The sequence below is a fragment of the Ranitomeya imitator genome, chromosome 5 (assembly GCF_032444005.1).
Source record: "Ranitomeya imitator isolate aRanImi1 chromosome 5, aRanImi1.pri, whole genome shotgun sequence".
NCBI lineage: Eukaryota > Metazoa > Chordata > Amphibia > Anura > Dendrobatidae > Ranitomeya > Ranitomeya imitator.
In genome coordinates this window covers 97,805,485-97,817,997 of record NC_091286.1, presented here as the reverse complement: position 1 = coordinate 97,817,997, position 12,513 = coordinate 97,805,485, and the positions used below count along the sequence as shown (strand labels likewise).

The window sequence follows — 12,513 nt, the reverse complement described above, 5'->3', positions numbered from 1 at the left end:
ATCTTTGTTTTTTAGGAAAGTAGATTAAATAGGCTTTCTGCTACTCAGACTTTGGGTAGACAAAATCTACTAGGTCAAGCTTACACGGTCAGTATTTGGTCAATAGTTTACCTCAGTATTTGTAAGACGAAACCAGGAGTGGAACAATCAGAGGAAAAGTATAATAGAAACACGTCATCATCACTTCTCAATTTATCACCCACCCCTGATTTTGGCTTACAAATACTGAGGTAAAATACTGATCAAATACTGATAGTGAGAACATGCCTCTGATATTAGGAGTGGAGAAGCTCTTCAGTATCTTATTAGGCCGGCGTCACACTCGGCGTAAGACAATACGGTCCGTATATTACGGCAGTAATACGCAGAAAAGTCCTCAAAATAGTGGTCCGTAGCTCCTCCATAGGCAGGGTGTGTCAGCGTATTTTGCGCATGGCATCCTCCGTATGTAATCCGTATGGCATCCGTACTGCGAGATTTTCTCGCAGGCTTGCAAAACCGATATACGGACATACAAAGGATCCATGTGTTAAAAAAAACATAAAAACATATATACTGTCTATATATATATATATATATATATATATATATATATGTGTCAGTAGACACATATATGTATATATATTAATATTTCATACAGCGCGAGATAGCTTTAAAGCCGGTAATTCAATTGCAGCAGTGCTCGTGGCTGCAAAACCCCGGGGAATGAAGATAAAGTAGGTCAATGACCTATATTTACCTTCATTTGCGGTGAGGCGCCCTCTGCTGGTTGTCCCTCGAGCGTGGGAACTTTCCTAGAAAGCTCCCAGGCTCGAGTTCATATGAGGACAACTAGCAGAGGGCGCCTCACCGCAAATATAGGTCATTGACCTACTTTACCTTCATTCCCTGGGGTTTTGCAGCCAGAGCACCGCTGCATTAGCAGAGCTCCTGGCTGTAAAATATTTTAACCCCTTCAGATGGATTTACATCATGGGACGTTACAGATCTTCGGAAGGTATGTATATTGTTGGTTTATTATTTTTTTCTTTGTTACAGAGCGAGGGGCTTCAGATGGATTGAGCGTAGAATAAAATATTACAACAACCTTTGTGTTTATTTCATTAAAATACTTTTTAATAATGTGTTTGTGTTTTTTTTAACCCTTTTACTACTATTGGATTAATAATGGATAGGTGTCATAATTGACGCCTCTCCATTATTAATTTGGCTTATTGTCACCTTACAATAGCAAGGTGGCATTAACCCTTCATTACCCCATATCCCACCGCTACACGGGAATGGCAAGAGAGTGGCCAAGTGCCAGAATAGGCGCATCTTCCAGATGTGCCTTTTCTGGGGTGGCTGGGGGCAGATGTTTTTAGCCAGGGGGGGCCAATAACCATGGACCCTCTCCAGGCTATTAATATCTGCCCTCAGTCGCTGGCTTTACTACTCTGGCGGAGAAAATTGCGCGGGAGCCCACGCCAATTTTTTCCGCCATTTAACCCTTTAATTTAATAGCTAGAACGGCCAAATTTTGCATATACACACTACTAACATTAGTAGTGTGGAATATGCAAAACAAATGGGCATATGAGATGGTTTACTGTATGTAAACCATGTCTCATATCATGTTGGGTTTAGGAAGAAGATAGCAAAAGCCGGCAATTGAATTACCGGCTTTAAAGCTATCTAGCGCTGTATGAAATAATAATATATATACATATATGTGTCTCACTGACATATATATATATATATATATATATATATATATATACCTATTCTATGTGTACACATTTATTCTACCTATTCTATTGTAAGCTGTCAGTGTGATTTTACTGTACACCGTACTGAATTGCCGGCTTTTCTCTCTAACACCGCTGCGTATTTCTCGCAAGTCACACTGCTGGTCCGTGTGTAATCCGTATTTTTCTGGCTTCCATAGACTTTCATTAGCGATTTTTTTGCGCAATACGGTGACAAACGCAGCATGCTGCGATTTTCTACGGCCATAGAAAACCGTATAATACGGATCAGTAAAATATGGCAGATAGGAGCAGGGGCATAGAGAATAATTGGGCCGTGTGTAATGCGTGTTTTACGGACGTATTTTATGCGCTCATACGTCCGTAAAACTCGCTAGTGTGACACCGGCCTTAGAAGGTTAGTTTGAGAATAAATAGACCACAAAGTACACCACTGCAGGGACCCCCATTGATTAGCTGTAATCTGAAGGGAAATTTGGCAGTAAGTTTTCAATTTCCCAGCAGTACCACCACAGAGAAGATGAAGAATTACACACACACTGCCCTTTCAAATCAATGAGTTATCTGTGTACTGCAGGACAGGACAGGTTTTCCAGAGTGAGAGATGCTCTTTGTAAGAGTATGTGCACATACACACCATCTTTAATGGTTTATCAGGTGGGTTATGGAGCATACTTTTCTGAAAAAGCACTAAAGAAATGCTAAAAAGAATGAACATATGCATAGCAATGTAAAAACAACTTGCAATGAATATAGTTACCATTTTGAACTTCTTTTAACCAATTTAGATTTCCAAAGCCATGAAGCGGTTGAAAAAAGTGACCTGACTATTGTTGCTTATTATTTTATACATACCAAGTAAAAAAAAAACCCTGCAAAAAACGACCAAAAAGATGCCAAAAAAACACTTCAGAAAAAACACCGCCAATATTTTCCTGAAATGTCTTATGCTTTAAAAACTTGGTGGGTACACAGCCATTTAAGGTGTATCGGGTACACATACCCTAACTGTTCTTCATTCTGCCAAGGAGTAAGGAGTTTCCTAAAATGGTATGGGAATGTATTACATACCATTCTAGGCCGGTTTCACACGTCAGTGGCTCCGGTACGTGAGCCGTGAGGTGACAGTTTCCTCACGTACCGGAGACACTGACTCATGTAGACACATTGAAATCAATGTGTCTCTGCACATGTCAGCGTGTTTTCACGGACCGTGTGTCCGTGTGCAAAACACGGAGACGTGTCAGTGTTTGTGGGAGCACACGGATTACACGGACCCATTAAAGTCAATGGGTCCGTGTAAAACACGTACCGCACATGGACGTTGTCTGTGTGCAGTCCGTGTGCCGTGCAGGAGACAGCGCTACAGTAATCGCTGTCCCCCCCACGTGGTGCTGAAGCTGCCATTCATATCTTCTCTGCAGCAGCATTTGCTGTAGAGAAGATATGAAAAATCCTTTTTTTTTGTTCGTGTTTAACCCCTTCACCCCCAGAGCTTTTTCCGCTTTTTCATTTTAGTTTTTTGCTCCCCTCCTTCCAAGAGCCATAACTTTTTTATTTTTCCGTCAATATGGCCATGTGAGGGCTTATTTTTTGCAGAACGAGATGTACTTTTGAACGTTACCATTGGTTTTACCATGCCATGTAACAGAAAACGGGAAAAAAATTCCAAGTGTGATGAAATTGCAAAAAAAGTGCAATCTCACACTTGTTTTTTGTTTGGCTTTTTTGCTAGGTTCACCAAATGCTAAAGCTAATCTGCCATTATGATTCTCCAGGTCATTACGAGTCCATAGACACCTAACATGTCTAGGTTATTTTTTATCTAAGTGATGAAAAAAAATTCCAAAATTTGCTAAAAAAAAAATAAATAAATAAAAAAATTGCGCAATTTTCCGATACCCATAGTGTCTCAAATTTTCGTGATCTGGGGTCAGGTGAGGGCTTATTTTTTGCGTGCCGAGCTGGCGTTTTTAATGATAGCATTTTGGTGTAGATACGTTCTTTTTATCGCCCGTTATTGCATTTTAATTTTGGCGTTTTGATTTTTTCGCTCACTATGCCATTTAGCGGTCAGGTTAATCCTTTGTTTTTATTGATAGATCGGGCGATTCTGAACGCGGCGATACCAAATATGTGTGTTTGATTTTTTTTTAATTGTTTTATTTTGATTGAGGCGAAAGGGGGGTGATTTGAACTTTTATATATATATATATATATATATATATATATATATATATATTTTCATATTTTTAATCACTTTTTTTTTTTAATTTTGGCATGCTTCAATAGCCTCCATAGGAGGCTAGAAGCATGCATAACTCGATCGGCTCTGCTACATAGAGGTGAAGTACAGATCACCTCTATGTAGCAGAAATGCAGGTGTACTTTGAACGCCGACCACAGGGTGGCGCTCAAAGCAATCGGCCATCAACAACCATAGAGGTCTCAAGGAGACCTGTGGTTGTTATGGCAATGCACCGCTGACCCCCAATCATGTGATGGGGGTCAGCAGTGCGAGCACTTCCGGCCACGCGGCGGGAGCGCTAGTTAAATGCCGCTGTCAGCACTTGACGGCGGCATTTAACTAGTTAATGGGCGCGGGCGGATCGCAATTCCGGTCACGCTCATTGCGCGCACATGTCAGCTGTACAAAACAGCTGACATGTCGCGGCTTTGAGGTGGGCTCAGCGCCGAAGCCCACCTCAAAGCAGGGGATCTGCCAGCTGACGTACTATTCTGTCAGCTGGCAGAAAGGGGTTAACATAAAGATCCCTGTCCCCAACCCCCTCCCACCCCGTGCGCACGCCCGCTGTTATTAAAATACTCACCCGGCTCCCTCGCTGGCGCTGCTTCCTGTCCTGGCCGCACCTTCTACTGTATGAGCGGTCATGTGGGGCCGCCCATTACAGTCATGAATATGCAGCTCCACCTCCCATAGGGGTGTAGCCGCATATTCATTACTGTAAATGAGCGGCCCCACATGACCGCTCATACAGGAGAAGGTGCGGCGAGGACAGGACACTGCGAGGGAGCCGGGTGAGTATTTTAATAACAGCGGGCAGGCGCACAGGGGGTGGGAGGGGGGTGGGGACAGGGATCTTTATTTTAAACAAGAGAAACAAAAAAAAAAAAGGATTTTTCATATCTTCTCTACAGCAAACGCTGCTGCAGAGAAGATATGAATGGCGGATTCAGCACCACGTGGGGGGGGACAGCGCTTATCTCTAGCGCTGTCTCCTACACGGTGCATGTGGTACCCAGTGTGCCACACTGATGTGCCACAGAAACGCACGGGCACACGGACACGGATAATTCCGGTACCGATTTTTCCGGTACCGGAATTATCTGGACATGTGAGCCTGCCCTTACTACAGTAAAGCAGTATTTTGAGTAGGTCGCGAATCCCCCAGAAAACCTGCAGTATAAGGCTGCCGTCACACTATCAGTATTTGGTCAGTATTTTACATCAGTATTTCTCAGCCAAAACCAGGAGTGCGTGATAAATACAGAAGTGGTGAATATGTTTCTATTATACTTTTCCTCTGATTGTTCCACACCTGGTTTTGGCTTACAAATACTGATGTAAAATACTGACCAAATACTGCTAGTGTGACGGCAGCCTAAGGCTGCAGTCACGCTATTAGTATTTAGTCAGTATTTTACACTAGATGGTGGCCCGATTCTAACGCATCGGGTATTCTAGAATATGTATGTAGTTTATTTCTGAAGATTTCAGAATAATGCAATGAATACACAGGATTCGGCCAGCCAGCCGTGGTTCACATCCCGCTCCAATTCGCTGCCGGACTTCACCTGGTGCTGATTGTTCACCGCCGGCCGCGACCAATCAGTGAAGCCAGGGCCAGCTGCAGGTTTTTGAGGGCCCCGGGCGAAAGAGTCTGACATCCCACATAGCATATAACACAGCCCACGTAGTATATAGAACAGCCACATAGTATATAACACAGCCACGTAGTATATAGCACAGGCATGTAGTATATAGCACAGCCCATGCAGTATATAACACAGCCATGTAGTAAATAGCGGCTGTCCGAGCTCCAGGGCCCCGGGCGAAAGAGTCTCACAGCCCACGTAGCATATAACACAGTCCACGTAGTCTATAGCACAGCCACGTAGTATATAGCACAGCTACGTAGCATATTGCACAGCCACATAGTATATAGCATAGGCACTCAGTATATAGCACAGCTACGTAGTATATAACACAGCCATGTAGTACATAGCACAGCCACATAGTATATTGCAGAGCCACGTAGTATATAGCACAGCCCACGCAGTTTATAACACAGCCCACGTAGTATATAGCACAGCCTACGTAGTATATAGCACAGCCCACGCAGTATATATCACAGCCCACGCAGTATATAACAAAGCCCACATAGTATATAGCACAGCCCACATAGTATATAGCACAGCCCACGTAGTATATAGAACAGCCCATGCAGTGTATAACACAGCCTACATAATATATAACACAGCCACATAGTATATAGCACAGCCACGTAGTATACAGCACAGCCACGTAGTATATAGCACAGCCACGTAGTATATTGCACAGCCATGTAGCATACTGCACAGCCCACGTAGTGTAGACCACAGCGACGTAGTATATAACACAGCCCACGCCGTATATAACACAGTCCACGCAGTATGTAACACAGCCCACGTAGTATACAACACAGCCCACTTAGTATATAGCAATGTGGGCACCATATCCCTGTTAAAAAAATAATTAAAATAAAAAATAGTTATATACTCACCTTCTGGCAGCCCCCGGATCCAGCCCAGGCCTTTAGCAATGCTCCTCACGATGCTCCTCACGACACTCCATTCCCAGTAATGCCTTGCGGCAATAACCCGTGATGATGTGTGGTCTCGCGAGACCGCTATGTCACCATCTCGCGAGACTGCTACATCATCACGGGTCGTTGCCGCAATGCATTCTTGGGACTGGAGCCTCGTGAGGAGCGGGAAAGGCTGCCGCGGGCACCGGAAGGTGAGAATATAATGATTTTTATTATTATTATTATTTTTAACATTATCCGTCTTTACTATTGATGCTGCTTAGCAGCATCAATAGTAAAAAGTTGGTCACACAGGGTTAATGGCAGCATTAACAGACTGCGTTACACTGCGTTATGCCGTGGTGTAATGCAGTCTGTTTAACGGACTGCTAAAACGCTATGTGGGTGCTGACTGGAGGGAAGTATGGAGGGGGCACTGACTGTAGGGGAGTAGGGAGGGGCCAATTTGCGGCCGGACTGTGCCTATCGCTGATTGGTCACGCCCAGCAGGCCGTGACCAATCAGCGACATGGGATCAATGAAGCCAGGGAGAGCTCCAGGTTTTTGAGGGCCCCAGGCGAAAGAGTCTCACAGCCCACGTAGCATATAACACAGCCCACGTAGTATATAGCACAGCCACGTAGTATATAGCACAGCTACATAGTATATAGCACAGACACGTAGTATATAGCACAGCCACATAGTATATAACACAGCCACGTAGTATATAGTACAGCCACGTAGTATATTGCACAGCCACGTAGTATATAGCACAGCCACGTAGTATATAGCACAGCTATGTAGTATATAGCACAGCCACGTAGTATATAGCACAGCCATGTAGTATATAACACAGCCACGTAGTATATAGCACAGCCATGTAGTATATTGCACAGTCACATAGTATATTCCACAGCCATGTAGTATATAGCACAACCCACGCAGTATATAACACAGCCCACGTAGTATATAGCACAGCCCATGCAGTGTATAACACAGCCCACGCAGTATATAACACAGCCCATGTAGTATATTGCACAGCTCATGTAGAATATAGCACAGCCCACGCAGTATATAACACAGCCCACGTAGTATATAACACAGCCACGTAGTATATAGCATAGCCACGTAGTATATTGCACAGCCACATAGTATGTAGCACAGCCTACGTAGTATATAGCACAGCGATGTAGTATATAACACAGCCCACGCAGTATATAACATAGCCCATGCAGTATATAACACAGCCCACATAGTATATTGCACAGCCAGGCAGTATATAAACACAGCCCACGTAGTATATAACACAGCCACATAGTATATAGCACAGCCACGTAGTATATTGCACAGCCACGTAGTATATAGCACAGCTATGTAGTATATAGCACAGCCACGTAGTATATAGCACAGTCATGTAGTATATAACACAGCCACGTAGTATATAGCACAGCCATGTAGTATATTGCACAGCCACATAGTATATTCCACAGCCATGTAGTATATAGCACAACCCACGCAGTATATAACACAGCCCACGTAGTATATAGCACAGTCCACGCAGTGTATAACACAGCCCACACAGTATATAACACAGCCCATGTAGTATATAGCACAGCTCATGTAGTATATAGCACAGCCCATGCAGTATATAACACATAGTAGTATATAGAACAACCACATAGTATATAACACAGCCACGTAGTATATAGTATAGTCACGTAGTATATTGCACAGCCACATAGTATATAGCACAGCCTACGTAGTATATAGCACAGCAATGTTGTATATAACTGTTGTGAATTCTGCTTTTGGGCTCCCTCCGGTGGTTGTAGGTGGTAATGCAGTTGTCCCTGGGTTGAAGTCCTGGTCAGGTGTATCTGCTGATTGCAGTTCTGACTGGGGTATTTAGGTGTGCAGGATTCATTAGTCCTTGCCAGTTGTCCATGGTTTTTGGGAGGTGTTGGACCTCTGTCTGGTTCCTCCTGCCTTGCTGCCAAATCAGCAAAGATAAGTGTCTGGTTTTGTTTCTGTGGCACACATGCTGTGTGTTTGATAATTCAGTGCTATTTATTTGTTTTTTCTTGTCCAGCTTAGATTGTGTCAGTATTTTCTCAGTCTAGTTGGATTCTCTGGAGTTGCAGATATACGTTCCACGACTTTAGTTACATGGTGGAACTTTTTGTATTATCTGCTGTGGATATTTTTGGAAGGGTTTTAATACTGACCGCTTAGTATTCTGTCCTATCCTTTCCTATTTAGCTAGAGTGCCTCTTTTGCTAAATCCTGTTTTCTGCCTGCGTGTGTCTTTCCTCTCCTACTCACAGTCAATATTCGTGGGGGGCTGCCTATCCTTTGGGGTTCTGCTCTGAGGCAAGGTAAAATTCCTATTTCCATCTATAGGGGTATTTAGTCCTACGGCTGTGTCGAGGTGTCTAGGGTTTGTTAGGCACACCCCATGGCTACTTCTAGTTGCGGTGTTAGTTCAGGATTTGCGGTCAGTACAGTTACCACCTACTCCAGAGAAAGTTTCATGCGGCTCCAAGGTCACTGGATTATAACATATAACACAGCCCACGCTGTATATAACACAGCCCATGCAGTATATAACACAGCCCACATAGTATACTGCACAGCCACGCAGTATATAAACACAGCCCACGTAGTATATAGCACAGCGACGTAGTATATAACACAGCCCACGCAGTATATACTGTAACACAGCCCATGTAGTATATAACACAGCCCACGTAGTATATAACACAACCCACGCAGTATAAAACACAGCCCACGCAGTATGTAACACAGCCCACGCAGTATATAACACAGCCCATGTAGTATATAACACAGCCCACGTAGTATATAGCAATGTGGGCACCATATCCCTGTTAAAAAAAACAATTAAAATAAAAAATAGTTATATACTCACCTTCCGGCAGCCCCCGGATCCAGCCCAGGTCTTTAGCGATGCTCCTTGCGACGCTCCGTTCCCAGTAATGCTTTATGACAATAACCCGTGATCATGTAGCGGTCTCGCGAGACGGCTACGTGATCTCGGGTCATTGCTGCAATGCATTCTTGGGACCGGAGCGTCGCGAGAAGCGGGAAAGGCTGGCGTGGATGCCGGAAGGTGAGAATATAATGTTTGGGTTTTTTTATTATTATTTTTAACATTATATGTTTTTACTATTGATGCTGCATAGGCAGCATCAATAGTAAAAAGTGAAACGGTGTTAAATCCGGCCCCAATATCGCTGATTGGTCATGGCCGGCCGGGCACGACCAATCAGCGACCCGGGAATTCCGTTACAGACGGCAGTTACAGACAGACGGAATTACCCCTTAGACAATTATACAGATAGATCAGTATTTGGAAGCCAAAACCATGTGAAGAACAATCAGAGGAAAAGTATCATAGAAACACGTCACCACTTCTGGATTTATCACCCACTTCTGGTTTTGGCCTCCAAATACTGATGTAAAATACTGACCAAATACTGCTAGTGTGACGGCAGCCTTAGTTTGTATATTCCTCCACAGTCACATTTTTAGTATCAGTTTGTATAAGTCTGTATTCTGGAATTCCCTAAATGCCAGTCATATGGTAAGAAAGAAACTATACAGTGTGCTTATTCATGGATACTCTCGTTCTCCAAATGAAGGAAAAATAAACATTGTCAATTCAATATAGGTGCGGTGTGTGAATCCCTCAGCGACATTTGTTGTTTGCAGCCTATTTTGAGAAAAAAAATATTCAAGGTAGGTGCCTGACATTTAGGGATGAGCTAAGGCCAGGTCAGTTTACTAGTTTCACTGGTATTGGGATTGTGTTCTTGAAGGAGTGTTCAATCAGTTTGTATTGCTTACATGGACACAGTTTTTTTCTAACTGGATGATCCACCTAAGGATTAAAATGAGATTTTCTTTTAAGTAAATCCATCTACAGTATGTAGAAACAAAATGAATCAATATATTATTGCATGTGATCATTAAATGAAAAAAAAATTAAGGCGCTAGTTAATTAAAGAACCTCCTTTAACCAATTATGTAATATACATTTCTTGTTTTCAAGGTTTGCGCATGAATATATCTACTCCTATAGTTATGACTGTTTCATTGGGTGCCTCAGAGTCTACTGTAATGACAACGTCTATGTTCCTGCCAGCAGAAGTGACAAATCCACCAATGCCTTTACAGTCAGGCAAATACCATCTGACCCTTGAGAGACGTCCTAAAGCATCATATTATGTGAAGTAAGTACATAAGTTATCAAGGATACCATCCTGAGAGTTTTGCTCTAGTGTCGGTTAATAAGTACAGTTTTAAATAGGAGAATTAATTGGGTTGTGTGCTACTGCAAAAGTTAATGTTAATGCCCAGGGAGATGTAAGAAATACAAATATTTAACTCCTGGACCTGGATCATTCATCATCACCCTCAAAGCAACATTGGTCCGGGTGGTGAGAATGTTTTTTTTCTTACACTAACTTTAACCTATTAAGATTAACTCTTATACTATTGGCATTTGTAAGGGGGGTCATTTTGGCTGCTACATACCCCAAGTAGTTCTTGATGCGCTACTTATTATGTGTTCGCAAATACCCCAAAAGTTTTTGTATCTTTACAGATAAATTATATTTTTAGTGGTTGTATCTGGCTATAACCTTTAGCTAATTATTGTTCAACTAGATGGTGGCCGGATTCTAACGCATCGGGTATTCTAGAATATGCATGTCCACGTAGTATATTGCCCAGCGACGTAGTATATTGCCCAGCGACGTAGTATATTGCCCAGCGACGTAGTATATTGTCCAGCCACGTAGTATATTGTCCAGTCACGTAGTATATTGTCCAGCCACGTAGTATATTGCCCAGCCATGTAGTTTATTGCCCAGCCACGTAGTATATTGCCCAGCCACGTAGTATATTGCCCAGCCACGTAGTATATTGGCCAGTCACGTAGTATATTGTCCAGTCATGTAGTATATTGCCCAGCGATGTAGTATATTGCCCAGTCACGTAGTATATTGCCCAGCCACATAGTATATTGCCCAGTCGCGTAGTATATTGCCCAGTCACGTAGTATATTGCCCAGCCACATAGTATATTGCCCAGTCACGTAGTATATTGTCCAGCCACGTAGTATATTGCCCAGCCATGTAGTATATTGCCCAGCCACGTAGTATATTGCCCAGCCACGTAGTATATTGCCCAGCCACGTAGTATATTGCCCAGCCACATAGTATATTGCCCAGCCACGTAGTATATTGCCCAGCCACGTAGTATATTGGCCAGTCATGTAGTATATTGCCCAGCCACGTAGTATATTGCCAGGCCACGTAGTATATTGGCCAGTCATGTAGTATATTGCCCAGCCACGTAGTATATTGCCAGGCCACGTAGTATATTGGCCAGTCACGTAGTATATTGCCCAGCCACGTAGTATATTGCCCAGCCACGTAGTATATTGCCCAGTCACGTAGTATATTGCCCAGCCACGTAGTATATTGCCCAGTCACGTAGTATATTGCCCAGCCACATAGTATATTGCCCAGCCATGTAGTATATTGCCCAGAGATGTAGTATATTGCCCAGTCACGTAGTATATTGTCCAGCCACGTAGTATATTGCCCAGTCACGTATTGCCCAGCCACATAGTATATAGCACAGCCCACCTAGTACGGTATATTGCCCAGTGACGTAGTATATTGCCCAGTCACGTAGTATATTGGCCAGCCACATAGTATATAGCAGAGCCACGTAGTATATTGCCCAGTCACGTAGTATATTGGCCAGCACAGAGCCACGTAGTATAGAGACTTAAAAAAAAAAAACATATACTCACCTATAGCCCATTGAAGTCCTGCTATACTTATCATCCGCCACCTTTTCCGCTCTTCACCACGCTCCTGGGACCGCTCTATAGCAAGCGGCAGCTGGCGGTGGCAGGGCTGGTGTGA

At 43.3% G+C, this 12,513-nt stretch overlaps 1 protein-coding gene across 1 annotated transcript in view; it reads left to right on the top strand.

The window, feature by feature from the left end:
* The window catches only part of LOC138681438 (uncharacterized), a 63,404-nt gene that overhangs the window by 7,966 nt on the left and 42,925 nt on the right, over window positions 1-12,513 (top strand). Inside the window, exon 3 of the mRNA XM_069768943.1 lies at window positions 10,626-10,806. Coding sequence (XP_069625044.1) covers window positions 10,626-10,806 — 181 coding nt within the window. The remainder of the gene's footprint in view (window positions 1-10,625; window positions 10,807-12,513) is intronic.